The sequence below is a fragment of the Rhinatrema bivittatum genome, chromosome 1, assembly GCF_901001135.1.
Source record: "Rhinatrema bivittatum chromosome 1, aRhiBiv1.1, whole genome shotgun sequence".
Lineage (NCBI taxonomy): Eukaryota > Metazoa > Chordata > Amphibia > Gymnophiona > Rhinatrematidae > Rhinatrema > Rhinatrema bivittatum.
In genome coordinates, this window is record NC_042615.1 from 212,619,772 (window position 1) to 212,642,552 (window position 22,781).

The 22,781-nt window shown below is 45.3% G+C and overlaps 1 protein-coding gene across 1 annotated transcript in view; it reads left to right on the forward strand.

Moving 5' to 3' along the window:
• Window positions 1–9,584, forward strand: part of TBC1D14 (TBC1 domain family member 14) — a 229,332-nt gene extending 219,748 nt beyond the window's left edge. Inside the window, 1 exon segment of the mRNA XM_029591586.1 lies at window positions 5,076–9,584. Coding sequence (XP_029447446.1) covers window positions 5,076–5,141 — 66 coding nt within the window. The 3' untranslated portion in view covers window positions 5,142–9,584.
• Window positions 9,585–22,781: the final 13,197 nt, after the last annotated feature.

The window sequence follows — 22,781 nt, forward strand, 5'->3', positions numbered from 1 at the left end:
CCTTGCCCTTTTGACAAATAGCTTATTTGTAAGTAGTAATACCTGCCCTTATTTGCAAGAGAAAATGTTTCCGCTAAATCCAAAAAAGTACAGATTGGCCTAAAACCCACAACTGACCCAACTGATAGACCCAGTTGTTCCCATTTCCAAAAATGTGTATATGCAAACCTGGCCCAAAAAATGTATTCTGTTTAATACAAGGTAATGAAGAATTATCCTTCTCTCCAGTCAATTAACAATTTCTACCTGTCCCAAACCTGCAAGGCAAACAATGTAAAGGGACTGACCAAAAGAATAGATTTTTAGATTTATATTCCACTTTTTGCAGTACTTCAAAGCGGATTATATTCAGGTACCATAGGTATTTCCCTATCCCCAGAGGGCTTACAATCTAAGGCCTGGATTTATCAAAATGCACTACATATCGCATGCGATAGGAAAAGGGGTGTGTTTTATGGTAATAGGCAGTTTATCACAATTTGCGCTAATACCTATGCGAAGCACTATCTTAGCGCAAATTGCGATAGCTTTTTCGCACTTTGTGATAAATGCCAGAATTGATGTATTTCCTACATACAATCACTGGGGGGACTATGTTTAGTAGGTTTAAGCTCCTGGGGGGTGGGAGAGAGCGAGCCTAACCATAATGCCCTCACACTAGATAGGTATTTATATCTCTGTGGGAGGCCCACCTAATCACTCGAGGTGAGGTTTAGGTAGGGGTTAGGGGCCACTTTGACATTCAAAGTGAGATGTACGAACAGACCAGTGCTCTCTTGTGAAGATTTGATGACCTTTGGAGTGAGGAAACTCACCCAAAGATGAGATTTGTGCAATGTTCTTCAACCTAGCTTGATGGACTCTCTAACTGCGCTCGCCAGCTCTCCCGCGCGTTTTTCTGTATCGGCCTGTATGTTATGTGCTACATTTCTGTTTCCATTTCTCTAGCTTTGTTCTGCATGCAGAATGGCTTTTTTGGGTTTCCATTCCAGTTTCTGTCTTAATATTTGCAATTTGTGGTCTTTCTGTACTTGGTGAAGGTCTATTTTTTTTTTTTTTTTTTGTGTGTGACAGAGGTGACATATTTAACTAGAATGTAGGCTAATAAAATACCTCACCTTATTTGTTGTGTTTTCTCATAGGTGTATTGGGGGTGAACTGTTGTCATTTTTTAAGTAGGGCTATTGCACCTGGTAATAGAGGGTGTTTGTGTTGCTGTTATTGAGATAACACCAGAATATCTTTTTTATATGGTGAGTTGTACATGGAATGTTCTTGTTCTGCTTTATACCATTGCTGAGGGGTGGGGGTGGATGTAAAGTGTACATTTACATTTAGCCTTGGGACTGTCATGTGCTCAGTGTGTCACGCATGTGAGGACTATCTATCAGGTGTGTCCCAACAAAAAAAAAAAAAAAAAAGGTTGAGAACCACTGCTCTAGATTATCTACTGAGCCATGTTTCCTGTCACTCCAAGCAGCCCACAATTTTTCGGATGAGAAAACTGTTTAAGATCCTGTTTTGTGCTGAGTAGACATTGGGAAAACACACACATCTTCTCCAAAGCATCCAAAACATGGAAACAGCCTCCTTTAAATAACAAACAGGGGTGTTTATATAAAAAAACAACAGGGAGCTGTTCACTCGGGCTTCCATTCTCATCCCTGATGTCACTTCCTCCTGTGTTGAAGGTATTTATAAAGCTGCTACTTGGTCATTTGTTCACACCTTCATGTTCCACTACTTTATGGACCGCATGTCCTAAGGAAACAGTACCTATGGACCAGCAGTTCTGTGCGGCCTGTTCACTGGTGGCGTTTGCATCGTCTGTTTCAGTATTTGCTCTGCATTGCATCCTTTAGCTTGGGCCTTCCCATGCATTTTGCCTATTCATGTCTGCTTGTTGACAGAGAAAGCAAGTGTGCTTACCTGTGAACAGAGTTCTCTGTCATCAGCAGGATGAATTAATCTGCTCCCCAGGGAGGCAGGTGGGTATTAAGTATGGCTATCTTGCTAAAGCTTAAACTCTGGAAGAGACTGGGGGGCTCACGAGGCAGTGGTGCATAGAAGAGCTCCCGGACATGCACACTAAAGTCTTTTCTGAGCTCTGCGAGCTGGGTCTGAATGGTCACCCATGCATTATTATGGCTAATTCGACCTGCTGTCTGTGGAGAACACTGTTTATCAGTAAACAAAGTCGTGTACTCCTGCCTACATCTTACCTACCTAAACATATGTGTGTTGATCCACACATGTCCTTTTAGTTGGGGAAGGGCTGGATGATTTTCAGACGGCAAATTTACCCAGGTAAATGGCTTTTGAAAATTGCCCTCCCTATTTGAGACAGGGTGGGCCTCCCTGACAATGATTCTGGAGGGTTCAAAACACTAAAACATAGCACTGTACCCACTCTGCAGAAGAGAGCACAGTTTTAATGAAACATTTTCTGCTGGATTTCAAGGCTTGCCCTCAAATCCCCTTTGGAGCAGCTGAAGGCATGTATGGCTGTGAGAGGATCTCCACAGGAGCCTGGAGTGCTGCCAGATAGGGAATTTAATTGTTTCCTGGCATGCAGCAAATTGCAGGGCATAGACTAAATGACTGTTAGGTTAAAAGGTATTCTCTCCATTAAGGGTAAATGATTTGGGTGCAATATACTGTAGTGTCAGCTCAACCCAACAATTAGAAGATGCATTTAAAATACTAAAATGAAATTGAAATTAGAAAAAAACTAAGGTCTCTATTCACTAAATTCAGAGGTGTGCAAAAAAAAAAAAAAGAAATCTCTCCAGGAGCAAAGTTGACTATTCTCCACGATGGTTTGAATATCATGCATATGATATGAGAAAAACTGTCGCAGATTGTGTGTTTTTTCACTACTCTGACATTTATCCAGAGGCTCTTGTTTACTGCCATTAAACAGAAGCCAACCGGGTTTCCTAAACCTGTTCTTGTGATCCCTAAAGACCCCCAGGTTTTCAGGATATCCAGAGTGAAAATAGATGAGAGAAATTTGCATACATTGCAGACTCTGTGTGTGCAGATTTACCTTGTGCATATTCCTCGTGGATATCCTGAAACCCAGCTGATTACAGTGGGAGGTTTGGGAAGTCCTGCGGTAGGGCTCGTGATCCCCACGACTGTACAAAGACTGATCCTCGTGTGGGTTTTTCAGTCTTCAGAGAATCCAATCTAGGTTTCATACCACACGGTTATTAATATCCAAGCTTTTAATCTACTTGAATGTCTTCCGCTGGCTTGATGCCCAAACCTCTAGTAATAAGAGCAGTTTTCAGCTCTTCATATTCATTATTGGCAACACAGTTTAATAATTTATCTCAAAAAAACCTTGTACTTAGAAAAGGAAATTATGCATCTCTTGGTGGTAACCAGCAATACTGGGATAAGACCCTTGTATTCTAATCAGCTGATAGTCCATGTTTTGTATGCTTAAAACATCCCTTCTCTTTGCTTGGGACACCTGAACAATGTTCATTGCAACAATTCTAAACAATTTAGAAAATAAATGTTTAATGTGAAGATATCTAGCTTGGAGGTTAGTGGTAGTTTAAGAGTGATCTCCAGGGTCAGGCATTTCCAGCTGAGGTCCTTGAGTGTTAAGGATCTGAGGACTGTTCTCACTGATGTATTCGCCGGCACGCAGAGCGAGTTTTGTGCAAGCGCATCTTTCAGGTTGCCACATATACAGGCCGATGCAATACCATGTACTGCGGCCAGCGCCCGGCTCAGCATGCGAATCGACGTACGTCTGGACGTGTGACCATAACCCCCCCCCATGCAAAACGGAGATTATCGCGTCCAAAGCGCGAGTCCAGTCGAGCACATAGCCTCGTCTACATGTAACGAGTGCTGTTAGCTAATCCCCGCAATGCAAAACATTTCCCGCTCGGCCAATGTTTCCTTGCAACACGACAACCTTTACGCCAGTCTGGGGCTGGCGTAAAGGTCTGCGCTCATTGTAAAAAACCCAAATTCCTGCTTTCTGTGATCCCTCCTTTTAGTGTCATCGTGATACTAAGTAGGAGAGATCACAGAAAGCGGAATCAGTTTAAAAAAAAAATAATAATAATAAGTTCTACGTGCCCAATATACAACCACAATTTACACGATCCAGGCTAGGTATATTGTGTATGTATATCGTGCCGGTAGTGGGAGAAATCGGACCCTCGCATTGAGCGTCCGTTTCCTAACCTGCACGGACAGCCACCTTTCCTGGGCCACCCGATGCCAAGGAGGCGCTAGGGATGCACAGTTTCTTCTAGCAACTCCTTTTATTTTTCCACAGCAGCTAATTTAAATACAAAATCAGGCGCCTGGGAGAGGTGGATCGGCGTGCGTTAGGGAGAGCAGGCGCTCAATCATGAGTGCCCGCTTTACGCATGCCAATAGTGCATCGGCCTGCTAGTCTGGTAGGCAGTGCATTGCACCTTGTTTTGGAATTTTTTTGGGGGGGAAAAACACTTTTTGATGCAGTAAAATTATCCGCCTCGTGTTATATCGGCTCTAAAAACCTTTTGAGTTTTTCCCCTTCAAAAATAAAATCTAACTTTTTGATACATGCATCTGTCTTATTTCAGTTTATATTTTTCCACTTCAATTTTCTCCTTTAATTCCTTTATCTGCCTCTCTCTTTTTATACTGTGCACCTCTCCATGTATCCTCCAAATCCCCCTACGTTTTCAACATCTCCCCGGAAATATTCTTCTCATGTCCTAACCTTCCCTATCCATTTTCCCTTCCCTTCTTCTGTCTAGGCGTGCCCTTTCCTGCCCCTCTAGCACCGTGCTGCCACCTCCGGGCAGCAGCCCCACTGCATTACAGCAGCGGACTTTGGCAGGAGGAGTGGCGCTAGATGCCTTGCCACGTGGCCATGCACCTAAAAGGAAGCTAGGATCCAGGAGGCCCACCACCTGCTTATAACACTCACTGTCAGCCTTGGTTAAATGCAACTGAGAAACTTGCAGTCAGGACTTGATTATTCACTGATGCACTTTTAGAATGTCTATTTTTCATAGCACTTCTTACTTTTTACTTTTTTTTTTTTTAAATTTCAGATACTGGCTGCCCTGCAGAAGGACAATCGGGAAATGGAAAGAGGAAGCCCTTCGCTCAAACGTTGAAACCACACGAGCCTCCAGTGTCTTCTAGAAAGGAAGTGTTTGAAGAAACAGCGAACGAGTTGCTTCCAGACTTAAACATCCACACAGCTGTGAATAAAAACCAATCTTGTTTAGAGTTTAGTTCAACACTGGAGTTGGCCTTAAAACCAAACCTTTTATGTCATGAAACCAAGGCCTAGCCTTGGGAAGCTCAGCGGAACAATAATACTGTACGTGTGTGGCATTATAGCTTTCAAACGGTTTTGAATGAATGATTAAATGAGACTTTTACTTGACGGGGGGGGACGGACGCGGGGTTTCTTCTCTCTTTCTCAATATATATTTAAATCATGAAGATGGGCAGAGATGCCTCTTCCTCCCATGATCTCTTCTTTAAAGAAGCAGATTTGGAATAATGCAAGATCTGAATTTGCATACTGAATGGCAATTCTGCTTCAGGAGACTTGTGCCGTTGGCAGCAAAACGTAAGACCACGTTAACTCTCTCTGTTAAAAACACGGATTTAACGTGCTGTGCGTCGTGTTCGAAGTACCAAAGATATCCTTAAGTGAAAAGAGCTGCTATTGAATTAGGAGGAAGAAAGGGCAGAGGATAGCCACTGTTCGAAGCCGACGGAGGTGTGTGCTGCTGCGAGTTTGATAGATGGATGGGGCTCCCGCTCTGGCTGCACTGTGCAAGCGACTATCGCAGGGGTGGTGACAACTCAGATGCAACCCATTTCTTTATCTTGGCCCATCTGACCGGGGATCAAGCCTTAGCAATGTGGTAGGTAGTTAGAGCTGCTTTACTGAAGGAGAAGTGCTGAGGCATGCAATAAATTGACAAAGTATGTGGAACCCTTTCAGGTACAACCTAATGTGATTTGAAAATCTGTGCAGTATCGCAAGTTGCGCAGAGGGGAACAAGCTTCAGAAAATTACTTTTGTCATAGGAAATTGTCATCAGTTGGACAGCATATTAGTTTCTCTCTGATGCACTTGTCCACTGGATTTATAATTTTACTGTAAATCATTTGTGTCTGTGATGTAAGATATTTTGGGATTTGTGGGTTTCAGCATTGGAAGAGCAGCTCTGACACATGCGTTGCTGTTACCAGACCATCCGCCCAGAATCACGGTGGTGGTGGTGGTGGGGTTTTTGAAAGTCATGTTCAGACTGGCTGCTCTTCAGTTTATTGAAACACCAAAAATTCCTTGTAGAACAGATCATTTAAGCGGACTGTAGTCGGGAAAAATATTTGGTGAATGGTGTGAATTTAGTTATTTACATGTTATTTTCCACAGAACTTTATTTTCATTAAAAAAAAATAATAATAATAAAATGGAATGTACATTTTTCCACAGTACATATTTTATTCAAGGAGGGTTTATTCAACTTGGCAGGTCTTCTCCTGGAAAATGAGTATCTCCTTAAGCTTCCTTACTTTGCATTTTGACAAATGGCCAAGAAATGAGAGAGATGAACAGAAAGGAAATCTGGATTCTTGAAATGAAGGATAGGGCATTAGTAACTGTAAGAACTGCTTCATATGGTCACAACCTGCAGTTGGGTTTTCTTGGGGTGAAGGGAGGGGTTGGGGGGGGGGGGGGTGAATGATGTTTCTGATGCTGGCGTTTCACCTCGCCAGCCATGGTTGAGGGAAGGTAAGAATCCATGAAAAGTTGATTTGATCCTCATTCCAAGGATCGTGCTTTGCCTTTTCAGTGCAATAGGAAATGAGGTGGGTAGGCTCTCAAGTCGCAGCTTGGCCTTCACATAAAGATGGAGGAGCCTAATATCCAGAACATGTGCCCCAAATTTGAAAGGACAAATTTCAAACGGGCCAATACGGTAAGGAGCATGGGAGAATGGGCGCTCCGTGTTGCACGCACCCAGCCACCTCTCCTGGGCGTGCGATACTATGTTTAAATGAGGGGTTGCGCTAAAAAGGGGGCACTAGGGACAATAGCGCGTCCCTAGCACCCCCTTAGCCGTGGACACCTAGGAGAGGTGGCTGTCAGCGAGTTCCAAAAACCGACGATGTTTTGCAAGCGTCTTGTTTTACAAACCCGCTGACAACCATGGGTTAGGAAAATGGATGCTGGCAAAATTGAGCAGTTTCCTACCCTGACTGGCCGGCACACTTTTAAAAAATGTTTCTATTATATTTTTTTAACCTTTTTGGTTCCTCCGACTTAATATCACTAGGATATTAAGTCGGAGGATATACAGAAAAGCAGTATTTTCTGCTTTTCTGTACACTTTTTTGGGCCACTTAGAAATTAGCCCTCGGGCAGGCGCTAATGTCTGAGCATTAAATGTGCGGATCGATGGCACACTTTTTTTTTCCCTGAGACTATAATAGCCTCATCAATTTGCATTTGATGAGTGCTATTGGTTTCCGGGGGGGGTTGGCCGCACTTTTTCGACACACTAAACCCCTTACAGTATAAGGGGTATTGGACGCACATCCAACCGCGTATTAAACAGTGCGCTCAGCTGAGCACACTTTCCTGTTTCAACCTGAAAGCCATTTTACCTGAGTGAATTGAAAATTACTGTCAGAGTAGCTAGAAAGTCTAGGCAGGGTTCGCAGTGCACACAATTTTAGCCACTTGAACAAAGGGTGTGGTTAGGTAGGGGAAGCAAAGTACATGTACAGAATGTGTACATACATCCCCATCCCCCCCCCCCCCCCACACACACACCCTTTATCAATCTGCAGAAAAATGAGGGGCAAAGTACATAGGAACTTTTATGCCCGTGTACCTGCGTAAGCAAATACTCCCAAGAAAAACAATGCATGTGGTTTCTCTTTCAAAATTGCCTACCAGGTTGACGAGTACACAAGTACCCATGCTCTTTGCAGCTAGGTGGGCTACTGAAAATTGCACCAGGTTATGTGTTCTCAATCAGCTTGATTCCATAGCTGAATCTCAAGTGGATCAGCTGTTTCATGTACCCTTTAGTGTGCTCTGTTCAAAGCAGCACTGCCTTCTATTTGCTGAGTTACCGGTCAATGTTTTCATGCCCATATGTCCAGAAATAGTAAAATAAAATGCTTCTAGGAATAATTTCGAGAATCCATTTCAAATCTATCCATCACTTCGTCTCGTACTTTTCCAAATAGTATTCATGCCCTTCCATCATTATGCAGGTCTTCTGTTGTCTGAAGAGCAAGGATGAGGGAGAACTCTTTAAGGATTCTTGCAGAGACTGAGAAATATGGCAGCCCTCAGACCAAGAAAAGGAAAATGCTTTAAAATTAACAGTGGAAAACCTGAAGGAAAGAAAAGACAAAAATGACTTGTATGTGGGGAGGGAGAAGGAGAAAAGAAATGTTAAGTATTTGGGATAGTCTGTAAGGAAGCAGTGCTGCTTTAAATGGCATCCTTCAAGATATTAAGTCACTCTTCTGGGGGGAAAACACCTTTGGACCACTAGGTTTTCCTTTTGCTTGCTTTTTTTTTTTTTTTTCTCTTCCCTCCCATTAAAATGTTGATTCTACCAGTCTGACGGGCATCTTCGTTCTGAAATAAAGGCCTGCTGATTCCATGTGCACTGTTTGCAGTTAGCGGATAGGACCATTTTTGTTTGGCTGTGATGTAAATTTGTGCTGTTAGATGTATATAGTTTCCAGTCTGTTTTATTTTTATATGTAGATGTGTTCTTAATGAAGAAAAGCAATGCAATAATGAGCTTTGCACAGTTTCTTGAAGTGCATTTGGGAAGTGATTGATCTGCCTAAAAATGCAGTCCTTCTTGGCAGACAGATCTTAAATGCATGGTTCTGTGTGGATAGATTTTTTTTTTTTTCTCGTCAGATGTGATAATGGCATATTCTTTCATTTTTGATGAATTGTAACAATTCACTTATTTTAAACCATCGCAGATCTTTTTAATTGGCAAGTTCGCAATAAATTCAGGGACCACACAAGATGATGCCAGCTTATTTTTTTTTCTTCTTCATGTGAAGATGCAGTACACTGATCAGCATAGGATTTCCTTTTTGTCTATAAATGTCTGCTTTTAACTAAAGAGCTGATAGCCTGTTTGAGAGGTCACTGGGAAGAACCAGAAAATACTGAACAGTCTGCAATATCCACTGGATGTTTATCTAAGAAAATCAAACTAAGAAACTCTTAAATCAGGTTAGGTTAGACCTTTGTGCAACCTGCACTTTATACTTAAAACAATTTTTTGCATCTTCTAAAGTATTCAACATGTATGTATGCTTTAGTAAAAACAAAAATCGTCATTAGATTAAAGGTACTTTAATAATGGCTTATATTTTTTAATGTTTTAAGTACAAGGATTACATAAAACCTTCTCAGATGTAATTAGAGCTATGTTCAAATTGTTTTTTAATGTACAGTTGTACAAAGTTTTGATTTGTTTTAAGTCCTTATACCTAACTGGAATTGTACCTTTTTGAACTGTAAATAAATGGTTTTATTAAATAGTCATGTGTTTACATATTTATTGTGAAATCAAAGGTTGAATCACAGAGCTTGAAATCTGGGAATGCAGTTTTTTTTGTTTTTTTTAACAATGATTTGGTTTTCTTAGACATTTAAAACTAACACCAAAAGACCTTTCTTTCTACACTATATTTCCGTGTGGCTGACATATCCATACCAGCCAAAAGCAGAAACTGAGTGGTTATTGGAGCATGATTTGATTGATGGTAGCTAGAGGATCCACTCTTCATACTTTGATTTTTCCTGTATTCTTACCGAAATAAAACCTGCAAATCAGGCTGGGTGGATTTTTTTTTTTCTTCCTTATTTTGGCCAAAATATCCACAGAACATTTTGCAGCTGGGACTAGACAGGGCAAGAGACTGGGGATTGCTTCTGCCCCATCTGGACTGCTACGGCCCCATGGATGGCGTCAGCTACATGGGGAGAGGACATTAAATAAAAAACTGAGGGTAGCTCTTTGGGGTTTTTCTCACTGACTTTCCAAAATGAAAGTTAATGAAACAATTTAAGTGGAACAAATTCTTATTTGCAAACAATGAAGCACGACTTTATTGTTGTGGTTTTAATTTTGTTTGAAAATGAATGTACACTTCTAACTCAAGCCTCTTATCTCCAACCAGTTATCTTTCTTATTTTCCTGTACCACCCCTTTTATCCCTCTTCCTTTGTGCCCCATTTTATTCCCTCTCCAGTGCCCCTCCTCACTCCCATGTTTTTATATCATTCTCTTTCCCACCTCTGTCTTCCTCTCATTTCCCCATGGATCCCCTTTGCACCATCCTCCTTTTCTTGTAACCATTTTCTGACCCTCTCCCCCGACTTTCTCCTCCCCCAACCCTTGTGGCTTCCTTTCCCTGCATCCTCGCTGCCCCTCTCCTTTTCTTGTTCCCTCATTTCACCCACATACTTGGAATGAGTTGTAGTTACCCTAGTGAAACTATTTCTCACATACGCACACTCAGTCTCTATCTCTCCCCCACAGATGACCCTAGCACTCTCTATCCCTAAACTTGACCCAGCACGTCCCCCTTCTCCCAGGACTAACTTTAACCCTCTCCCCTTTACTGAAATAGGAACACAGGGCTCCTACTACAAATATCACTCAGTCTTCTGCTGCCTACTCTAGCCCCACCTAAACAGCAAGTAATTAACAGGAGGGGAAGGGCTGAGGCTGGACAAAACAGCAGAAACTGACTTCTTCCTAATCCGGCCCTTCCCCAGCTCTTGCTCCCCACTTCCAAGTAGCCTGCAGGAAAAGAAATGGAAGCGGAGGGAATTATACCTGGAGATTTCTCAAATATCTCAGAGACTGGGCAGTTTTATTGGTACTGGAGCAGAATCCTGGTTAGTATGTGGTAGGATTCTGTAGGAAATCAAATTAGTATACATGATTAGTTAATTGCCTAAAGGAATAGTATCACAATAATCAAAACCAGAGACTAATATCTCTTAAAACATGGAAACCACTGGCAGAGCAATTAAAGGAAAAATATTTGGATGTAAATTACTAAATTTAATGATTAATAGCTCAGCAGTGGTACAGCCCAGGGTTACTGAGTAGACAAAACCAAAGCTTATTTTCCTAGCGTGTAGCAGACGGACTCAGGACCAATGGGGATAGCGGTTGGAGACGGATCAGATTTCAATCTGATGTCAGCCCTAGTACATATACTGAAGAGCTGCAGGAAGTGCAGCTCTTCAGTATTTTCCGTCTCCATAGCAGTTAGGGACTCTATGCATGCTCGCACAGCGTTAGAGTAATTTTACCAAAGAAGACCAAAATAAGAAGAAATCTTACCTCTACAGACGAGCCCCGCTCTCCTGTGGTGACACCCATTGGGTCTCTCACCCAGTTGAGAATTCTCGATGTGATTTCCGCGATCCCTCCGAGGTAAGCCTCGGACCAGCGGCCGACCCTCGGTGGGGACCTAGCCCCCAATATTGGGTGAGCTGAGAAGCAGCAGGTGCAACTTCGAGCGCGGTGGTGAAGGTATTTTCCCTCCCCCAGCAGCCGGAGAACGCCCAGAACGAGACCGGGAAGCGCTGAGACAAGGTAAGGTAGAAATCTATTTAAAAGTCCTCCGGTCTCCGAAGCTCGAGGAGTCGCACAGGTCGCCAGCCAGCACCAGTGCCACAGGGTTGATCTGCCATAGCAGGGCTAGACCTCGGTCAGATCCGAGGGTTCCTCCCATGTGGAAGACCCTCCAAGGTGGGTGCCATATTGTCCGCATGGTCGCCGTCACCATTTTGATCTGTTCACCACCCTGTCCGCCGTTCCGATCCGTGCGCACAGAGGCGAACTGTGCGCACAAATACCTTGTGCCGGTCGCATAACAGCGTGCACATCTCCCCGAGCGTGTACCAAACCTATGCGCACAACTTCAACGCACTGGAGTGCACAACTGTCTCTTACGCGCACAAGCCATGGCACCACCAGAAAAGAAACTCAAGGCTCAGGGCCTTTGCCCAGCATGCCACATTAGAGCTGCAGAGCACGAGGAGACCTCGGCCCTGTGTATACAGTGCAAGAGGCCCTAGGGGATCCAACTCATGGCCATCCCCAGCCGGTACCGGGTTCCAGCCTCTCGAGCAGTACGCCGGACCTAGCATTGCACAGCGGGACCCCCCCTCAAACGGGGCTCCCCAGGGACACGGCGCCCCTTAGTCTAGACCCAGCATCTATCTCCTGGGTGGAATTCTTCAAAGGTCTGCATATACCTTCTTCCACATGCAACTGGGGCCTCCTATAATACGGCCACAGGCACCACCAGAGAACCTCAACATCCCAGGACCCTCTATGCCCAGGGAAGTGATCCCACCTCCCAGAAGCTCCACCTTCAGGGACATGGACAACTCAGATGAGGATTCAGAACCCCTGGAGGAAGGAGAACTCCCTCCAGGGACAGAGCCCCACCGAACCATGAGATGCTTCTTCACCATGGACAAGCTTCCAGTCCTGGTCACACACAGCTTAAAAGAGCTTGCTATCCCAGGCACAAGTGCCTCAGGGGAACCTAAGACGAACCCCCTACTAGAGGGACTCAGACCTCCCGCCATTTCCCACTATTACAAGCCGTCAGGCAACTAATTGACCTGGAATGGGATGCCCCAGAAACTACGTTCAAAGGGGGCTGGGCTCTGGCAGCCATGTACCCTCTGGACCCAGCCGCCAAAGATCTCCTGACATGTCTGAAAGTAAATGCCATGGTCTGCGCGGTCTCGAAGCGCAGTACTATCCCGGTGGAGGGAGGAGCAGCACTCAAGAATGCTCAAGACAGACATCTGGAATCTATCCTCAAACAGTCCTTTGACGTCTCTGCTATGTCTTTACAGCTTGCGGCCTGCTGTGCCGTGGTGACACGCGCCTACTTATCACAGACCAGGAACAACACTCTTGGGGAGGCCTTGGAACCAGCAGTATCATTCCTCACGGATGCCGCTTCTGATCTGGTACACACCGCAGCTAGAGGAGTGTCATCCGCCGTGGCAGCCAGAAGACAAATCTGGCTCCGAAACTGGTCGGCCGACGCATCCTCCAAAACGAGACTCACAAGGATGCCTTTCAAGGGAACACTTCTGTTCAGAAGAGAACTAGAGAAACTAGCCAACAAATGGGGCAAGTCCCCACTGCCGTGGATACTGGAGGACAGGAATAAGAAACCAGTGATCCTTCCCCCGAACCTCCAGGGGCAGATGATCACAGCGCTTCAACCGATATAGAAGCACATATCAAGCGGCCCGCCCCACAGGCCGAAGCCAGACCCTTCGGAACAAGCACAACAAAAGGGGAACGAGCTCGAGGTCAGGCCCCAGCCGTACCCCACAATGAAAATCAGCCAACCCGTCCAAAGGAAGAAGTCATAGGGGGCAGACTTGCTCTATTCTACCAAAGATGGGTCGAGATAACTTCGGACAAGTGGGTCCTATCCATCATATGAGAGGGATATTACCTGGATTTCCACCACCTCCCTCCGGACACGTTTGTGGAATCTCCCTGCCATGACCATTCCAAGAGGATGGCAGTGGAAGCTACACTGACCAGATTGCTAGCCTTAGAGGCTATAACAACGGTGTCTCCACAACAAATACTGGACATTATTCCATCTATTTTATCGTCCCCAAGAAAGAAGGAATATTCAGACCCATCCTGGACCTCAAGGCGGTCAACCGTCACCTGAAGATTCCTCGCTTCCGCATGGAAAACCTACACTCTGTAATAAGGGTGATACAACCGGGACAGTTCCTTACATCCCTGGATCTGTCGGAAGCCTACCTACACATTCCAATCCATCAAGAGCATCAGCGTTTTCTATGCTTCTCGATCCTGGACCATCACTACCAGTTCCAGGCACTACCTTTTGGGTTAGACACTGCACCCCAAATGTTCACCAACATCATAGTGGTGGTGGCAGCAACACTGAGGAAGGAAGGAAGGAATCCGCGTGCACCCTTATCTAGACGATTGGCTGTTCAGGGCGAAATCCCAGAGGAAAGCCACCAGGCAGCCAACAGAGTCAAAACTCTACTGGAGAGCCTCGGGTGGGTGGTCAACACAAACAAGAGCTGCCTGCAGCCCTCCCAATCTCTAGAATACTTGGGAGTCCGGTTCGACACCAAACAAGACAAGGTCATCCTGACACAGACAAGGAGATCAAAACTGATGACCCAGTTATGAACCCTGTTGAGCAAACTTCGCCTCACAGATTGGGATTACCTACAAGTTTTCGGCCTCATGGCATCCACACTGGAAGTAGTGCCATGGGCACAAGCTCACATGAGACCCCTACAATGATCTCTACTATCATGATGGAATCCACTGTCCCAGAACTACACCGTACGTCTTCAGCTCCCGGACAGAGTTCGGGCCCAAATACGATGGTGGCTACAAGAAGCCCATCTGAGCCACTGAACAAGACTATCCTAACCAATCTGGATCCTACTCACCATGGATGCCAGCCTATGAGGATGGGGAGCACACTGCCAGGAGCTAACCATCCAAGGACAATGAAACGAAGAAGAGTCAGGATGGAACATCAATCGCCTAGAAGCCCAGGCAGTCAGACTAGCCTGCCTACGGTTCAGTCACAGACTCAGAGACAAAGCAGTCAGAGTAATGTCGTACAACGCCACAACAGTGGCCTACATCAACCGTCAGGGAGGAACCAGAAGCCAACAGGTGTCTCTGGAAATAGACCTCCTAATGTCATGGACGGAAGCGAATCTTCAAGAGATCTCGGCCGTCCACATCGCCGGGAAAGACAACGTCGCTGTGGACTACCTCAGTAGAGAAAGTCTAGATCCAGGAGAATGGAGGCTGTCGACCACAGCATTCCAATTGATAGTAAACTGTTGGGGAACACAACCATGGACCTCCTGGCAAACCGGTCCAACGCCCAAGTACCCAATTTCTTTAGCCACAGGTGGGAACCCCAGTCCCAGGGAATCGATACCCTGGTACAGACCTGGCCACAGGAGACTCTGTTATACGCCTTCCCACTGTGGCCCCTATTGGGCGCAATCATCCACAAGATAGAACACCACAGGGGACCAGTACTTCTAGTGGCCCCGGACTGGCCAAGAAGATCGTGGTACACAGACATGTGAAAATTGCTGACAGGGAGCCCCCTTCCGCTACCTCCACACAGAGACCTGCTCCAACAGGGACCGATCCTCCACGAGGATCCAGCTCTATTCTCTCTTACGGTCTGGCCATTGAGAGGACTGGCCTAAGGAAGAGCGGATACTTGGGGGCAGTAATTGACACCCTACTCCAAGCATGCAAGTTCTCCACATCCCTAACATACATAAGGATTTGGAGAGTATTCGAAGCCTAGTGCGAGGACCGTGACATTATACCACGCTCAGTCAAAATTCCTGTGATTTTGGAATTCCTGCAGAACGGCCTACAGAAGGGATTGTCTCTCAACTCCATCAAGGTACAGGTGGCCGCATTGTCATGCTACGAAACCAAGAGCGAGAGCGGCAGCATAGCCTCTCACCCGGATGTCTCCCGCTTCCTGAAAGTAGTCAAGCAGATCAGACCACCCCTAAAGTGGCCGGTGCCTCTTTGGAACCTCAACCTGGTCCTAGATTTCCTAGCAGGAACCTCCTTCAGACCTCTCTGCGGCGTGTCTCTCCGACTATTAACACTGAAGACAACCTTCCTGCTTGGCAGTCTGTTCGGCCCATCGTATATCCGAGCTACAAGCACTGTCCTGCCGAGAGCCATTCCTCAGTCTCACCCAGGGAACTATCCAGTTACAAACAGTTCCATCGTTCTCCCCAAAGTGGTGTCTCACTTCCATCTCAACCAAACCATCTCGCTACCATCGCCAGATGCGCATAAGAATTCGAAAGAGGCTCGAAGTCTACACCATCTCAACGTAGGCAGGCTCCTAGTCCGATACCGGGAAAGGTCGAAATCCTTACAAAAGACACACCATCTATTCGTCCTTCACAGCGGGAAGAAGCGGCCTCGCGAGCAACCATAGCCCGCTGGATCAAAGAAGTTCTCAAGGCAGCCTTCGTAGAAGCAGGCAAGCCACCGCCTTTACAAGTCAAGGCCCATTCTACTAGAGCCCAGGCAGTGTCCTGGGTGGAAACCAAGGTGCTGTCACCCGCCAAGATCTGCAGGGCGGCGACATGGTCCTCCATCCACACCTTCTCCAGGTTTTACCGCCTGGATGTTCAGGCTCGGGAGCACACAGCATTTGCAAGGGCAGGACTAAGTAGGTCACGGGAAGCCTCCCACCTGGTTCGGGCATAGCTTTTATACATACCATTGGTCCTGAGTCCATTTGCTACACGCTAGGAAATGGAGAAATTACTTACCTGATAATTTTGTTTTCCTTAGTGTAGACAGATGGACTCAGCATCCCACACACGGCTGCCATTACTAATGGAAATCTCAGGGGACAACCCCGGCAGCGAGTGATTCACGGGTAAGCCATGCTTCCCTTCATCTAGGACATCCATCCTACCGGGTGTCGATGTTTCTCAGTTGAGGGCACTGGCGGTCTCCAGCTATAGCCAATTCAACCGTATTATTCACTATGATGCCTAGATCTTTTTCCTGGGTGGTAGCTCCTAATATGGAACCTAACATCATGTAACTACAGCAACGGTTATTTTTCCCTATATGCAACACCTTGCACTTGTCCACATTAAATTTCATCTGCCATTTGGATGCCCAATCTTCAAGTCTTGCAAGGTCCTCCTGCAATGTATCACAGTCTGCTTGTGATTTAACTACTCTAAATAATTTTGTATCATCTGCAAATTTGATAACCTCACTCGTCGTATTCCTTTCCAGATCATTTATATATATATTGAAAAGCACCGGTCCAAGTACAGATCCCTGAGGCACTCCACTGTTTACCCTTTTCCACTGAGAAAATTGACCATTTAATCCCACTCTCTGTTTCCTGTCTTTTAACCAGCTTGTAATCCACGAAAGGACATCGCCTCCTATCCCATGACTTTTTAGTTTACGTAGAAGCCTCTCATGAGGGACTTTGTCAAACGCCTTCTGAAAATCCAAATACACTACATCTACCGGTTCACCTTTATCCACATGTTTATTAACCCCTTCAAAAAAGTGAAGCAGATTTGTTAGGCAAGACTTCCCTTGGGTAAATCCATGTTGACTATGTTCTATTAAATCATGTCTTTCTATATGCTTTACAATTTTGTTCTTGAGAATAGTTTCCACTATTTTTCCCAGCACTGAAGTCAGGCTCACTGGTCTATAGTTACCTGAATCGCCCCTGGAGCCTTTTTTAAATATTGGGGTTACATTGGCCACCCTCCAGTCTTCAGGTACAATGGATGATTTTAATGATAGGTTACAAATTTTAACTAATAGGTCAGAAATTTCATATTTTAGTTTCTTCAGAACCCTAGGATGCATACCATCCGGTCCAGGTGATTTGCTACTCTTCAGTTTGTCAATCTGGCCTACTACATCTTCCAGGTTCACAGTGATTTCGTTCAGTTCGTCTGACTCATCATCCCTGAAAACCATCTCCGGAACTGGTATCTCCCCAACATCCTCATTTGTAAACACGGAGGCAAAGAATTCATTTAGTCTTTCTGCAATGGCCTTATCTTCCCTAAGAGCCCCTTTAACCCCTCTGTCATCTAATGGTCCAACCGACTCCCTCACAGGTTTCTTGCTTTGGATATATTTTTAAAAGTTTTTATTATGAGTTTTTGCCTCTATGGCCAATTTCATTTCAAATTCTCTCTTCGCCTGTCTTATCAATGTTTTACACTTAGCTTGACAATGCTTATGTTTTATCCTATTTTCTTCAGATGGATCCTTTGAAGCCTGGTGCGAAGACCACAGCATCAAACCACACTCATTCACCATCCCCGTGATCTTGGAATTCTTACAGAACGGACTACAGAAGGGCCTGTCCCTCAACTCCATCAAGGTACAGGTGGAGGCCCTGTCATGCTACGGCTCCAAGAGCGAGAGAGACAGCATAGCCTCTCACCCGGATGTGTCACGCTTCCTGAAAGGAGTCAAACACATTCGTCCACCACTAAAGTGGCCGGTACCTCTGTAGAATCTCAATCTCATTTTGGACTTCCTAGTGGGAACCGCCTTCAGACCCCTACGAGGCCTGTCCCTTCGTCTGTTAACCTTGAAGACGGTGTTTCTGCTGGCGGTGTGTTCAGCCCGCCTCATATCGGAACTACAAGCACTGTCCTGCCATGAGCCTTTCCTCAGGCTCACCCCGGGGTCCATCCAACTACGCATGGTCCCCTCCTTCCTCCCCAAAGTGGTCTCTCACTTCCACCTTAACCAGACCATCTCGCTACCAACGATGGATGCCCAGAAGAATTCGGAAGAAGCCCGTAGTCTCCGCCACCTCGACATCGGCAGACTCCTATCCAGATACCTGGTATTGTCCGAGCCCGTACGAAAAACGGACCACCTTTTTGTCCTTCACAGCGGAAAGAAACAAGGGGAAGCGGCCTCACGGGCAACCATCGCCCGCTGGATCAAGGAAGTCATCAAGACGGCCTACGTAGAAGCTGGCAAGCCACCACCTCTACAGGTCAAGGCCCACTCTACCAGAGCCCAGGCAGTATCATGGGCAGAAACTAAAATGCTGTCACCTGCCGAGATCTGCAGGGCAGCTACATGGTCCTCCGTCCATACCTTCTCCAGATTCTACGGTCTGGATGTTCAGGCTCGGGAGGACACAGCATTTGCAAGGGCAATACTAAGTGGGTCACGGGCAGCCTCCCACCTGGATCGGGAGTAGCTTTTATACATCCCATTAGTCCATCTGCTACACACTAGGAAATGGAGAAATTGTTTACCTGATAATTTCGTTTTCCTTAGTGTAGACAGATGGACTCAACATCCCACCCTTGGCTGCCGTCACGCAGGGCCCTCAGATGTTCAAGGGTAAGCCATGTTTTTCATTTACCTAGGGCATCCACCCTGCCGGGTGTCGACGCTTTCCGGTTGAGTACACTGGCGGTCTCCAGCTATAGTCAATCAACCAGTTCAAGTTAATCAAGTTATGAAGTTATCCAAGTTAACCAAATTATTAAGTTAATCAATCAGTCAGTTACACATATATCCACAATGCTTTTCGAGGAGAATACTGAAGAGCTGCACTTCCTGCAGGGGTATATGTACTAGGGGCTGACGTCAGATTGAAATCTGATCCGTCTCCAACTGCTAACAGGAGTACACTATACTCATTAGTCCTGAGTCCATCTGTCTACACTAAGGAAAACGAAATTATCAGGTAAGTAATTTCTCCAATTTTCTCAGTGGAAGGGAGTGGGCAGTGGAGTGCCTCAGGGATCTGTATTGGGACCCTTACTTTTCAATATATTTATAAATGATCTGGAAAGAAATATGACGAGTGAGATAATCAAATTTGCAGATGATACAAAATTGTTCAGAGTTGTTAAATCACAAGCAGATTGTGATAAATTGCAGGAAGACCTTGTGAGACTGGAAAATTGGGCAACAAAATGGCAGATGAAATTTAATGTGGATAAGTGCAAGGTGATGCATATAGGGAAAAATAACCCATGCTATTGTTACACAATGTTAGGTTCCATATTAAGTGCTACAACCCAAGAAAGAGATCTAGGCTTCATAGTGGATAACACATTGAAATCGTCTGTTCAGGATGCTGCGGCAGTCAAGAAAGCAAATAGAATGTTGGGAATTATTAGAAAGGGAATGGTGAATAAAACGGAAAATGTTATAATGCCTCTGTATCGCTCCATGGTGAGACCGCACCTTGAATACTGTGTACAATTCTGGTCGCCACATCTCAAAAAAATATAATTGCGATGGAGAAGGTACAGAGAAGGGCTACCAAAATAAGGGGAATGGAACAACTCCCCTATGAGGAAAGACTAAAGAGGTTAGGACTTTTCAGCTTGGAGAAGAGACTGAGGGGGGATATGATAGAGGTGTTTAAAATCATGAGAGGTCTAGAATGGGTAGATGTGAATCGGTTATTTACTCTTTCAGATAGTAGAAAGACTAGGGGGCACTCCATGAAATTAGCATGGAGTGCCCCCTAATCGGAGAAAGTTCTTTTTTACTCAGCACACAATTAAACTCTGGAATTTGTTGCCAGAGGATGTGGTTAGTGCAGTTAGTATAGCTGTGTTTAAAAAAGGATTGGATAAGGTCTTGGAGGAGAAGTCCATTACCTGCTATTAAGTTCACCTAGAGAATAGCCACTGACATTAGCAATGGTAACATGGAATAGACTTAGTTTCTGGGTACTTGCCAGGTTCTTGTGGCCTGGATTGGCCACTGTTGGAAGCAGGATGCTGGGCTTGATGGACCCTTGGTCTGACCCAGTATGGCATTTTCTTATGTTCATAAACCACCCCACTAAGGGCTGCACAGAGATGGGCAAACTGTTAACACTTTGGTGTTGAGCACTGATGGCACTCAGGTGCACTCTGACTGAGTTGGTCTTTAAACCAGCATCCGAAAGGTGCAGTAAGTAGTCAAGCAACTTCAGAGTGGAGCAGGAGAATGCATCCAAGCCGTGGAGGCAGGAGAGGAGAGGAAGACCTTGTTAACGGGGGTGAGGATCCCGGCCCCTACGGACTCGCTCCACCTCATTCTGACGTCACTTCATTGCGACTTGTCTTCCGCTATAAATTTGCCGCTGCTGAGGCTTTGAATTGAGGCCGGAGAGGAGAGGAAGACCTTGTTGCCGGGGGTGAGGATCCCGGCCCCTACGGACTCGCTCCACCTCATTCTGATGTCACTTCATTGCGACTTGTCTTCCGCTATAAATTTGCCCCTGCTGTGGCGCGTAGCATCCGCCGGCGCAACATCTAAGCTACGCACGTCGAAGGGGCGCACGACTTACTTCCGACTTGGTGAAGATGGGGAAGATACTTAAATATTTTTCTTAATGCCTCTAATTCTCGCTGCCTCCCAAGGACTGTAGGAGTCTGTGGTAAGAAGACCAGTTGGTAGGTCCCTCTTTTTCTATCGCTTAATTATTACTATGCCACATACTAAGCGAAAGGGATGCCTACGCATGGATTCCTCTACTCCTGCGCCGACTCTCTCTACGCAGCAATTAATTGAATTGAGGGTTTCTTTACCCCGGCAGCAGCTTCAACACCGGGAGCTAAGTCCGCTGACGCTATAGGGGAGGAGCAAAACCATACCCTCCTGGACATACAGACCTCATTAAGCCCCGGAGCACCTCAAACACCTTCTCACCCTACCCTGGGTTACCTTCAAGGTACTGTTCATGGGAAACAGCCAATGGCTAGTGGACGTATGAATGTAGAGGGAGCACCTGAAAAAGTTCCCGTGGGAAACAGTTTAACATCAGAAGGGGGTGGAGGGAACTTGGCAAAAGAAATCAAAGCGATTTCGGATGTTTGTCAAGAAGGAGGGTTGTTATTTGATCTCACTATAGAAAAAATAACACAGCCAGAAGTAATTACTCTTGATGCTATATGGAAGGCTTTGATGACTATGGAAAAGTCAATATCATCGTTAACCAAGGCTATAACTGAATCTCAGAACAAAGTATACAACATTGATTCCCTAGTAAAAGTTCATGAGACAAAATTAAATTAACTTACTAATCAAATATCAGTGAAGGAAGTACAAGTTAATTTAATTAAATCAGATGAGACAATGAGAAGAAATTATGAAAAATTTGAAAACAGAATGTGCTATCTTAACTTGAGAATATTAAATTTTCCATGTGTGAAATTAATCTCACCTAGAGAACAACTTAAAAAGTATTTGATGTGGAGGCAAGATGGCCGCCGTGGCGTGAAACAGCTTGAAACGCCGGAGAGAAACGCTGTCTAATTTCGGACTTACTTATCTCTATTTTCTTTAAAAAAAAAATTATGCCGCATACAAAAAGAAAAGGGCGACTAAGAGGTGAGAATATCAACTCACCCACTGCCGACCCTCGACAGCCTATTATCCCCGGTCTTTTCGCTGGAGCTGCATCAATTAATCCGGAGAGCCTGGTTGCTGGAGGAACCGCGTTGGAGCAAGCGCAGACCTCCCTGACCTTCGATACCACCTTAAGCCCCGGATCTCCGAAGAAACCTGCTCCCCCTCAAAGTATCGCGATGCCCTGCCCTGCTTCGTCTGAAGCCGGAGCGGCCATGACGATGGCTAGAAACGATGCCTGTGAGACCCGGGATGAGGAGACCCTAGGAGACAGTGGAGGAGAACAACTTGCGGGTCTGGAGGATCCACTAAGGACTTCAACTCCCCGGGGACTGGAAGCAGCTATCGTAACAACTGTACAAGGTACCGGGTTAAGAGGGGGAGCCGATGAAGTGCAGGGAGTAAGCCAGATTCGGAAGATTTCAGAAGCTCCTTCTACTCAGAGACCTGATGTTATAACGTTGGAGGGAATTTGGAGTGCACTAAATGGAATTGAGACATCGATAAAAATACTTGCTAAGACAAATGTGTAAATTCAGAACCAGGTTTTGATAAATAATAATTTATTATCCAATTATACTAACAAAACAGAAGTGTTGGAAAAGAGAATTTCTTCAGTGGAGGTTAAACAAGAAAAATTAATTATTTCTGAAAATTTAACATCCAGAAGACTGGAAACAGTCGAAAATGCCCTAAGGGCACATAATTTACGCATACTCAATTTTCCAGTAATTAAAGCTA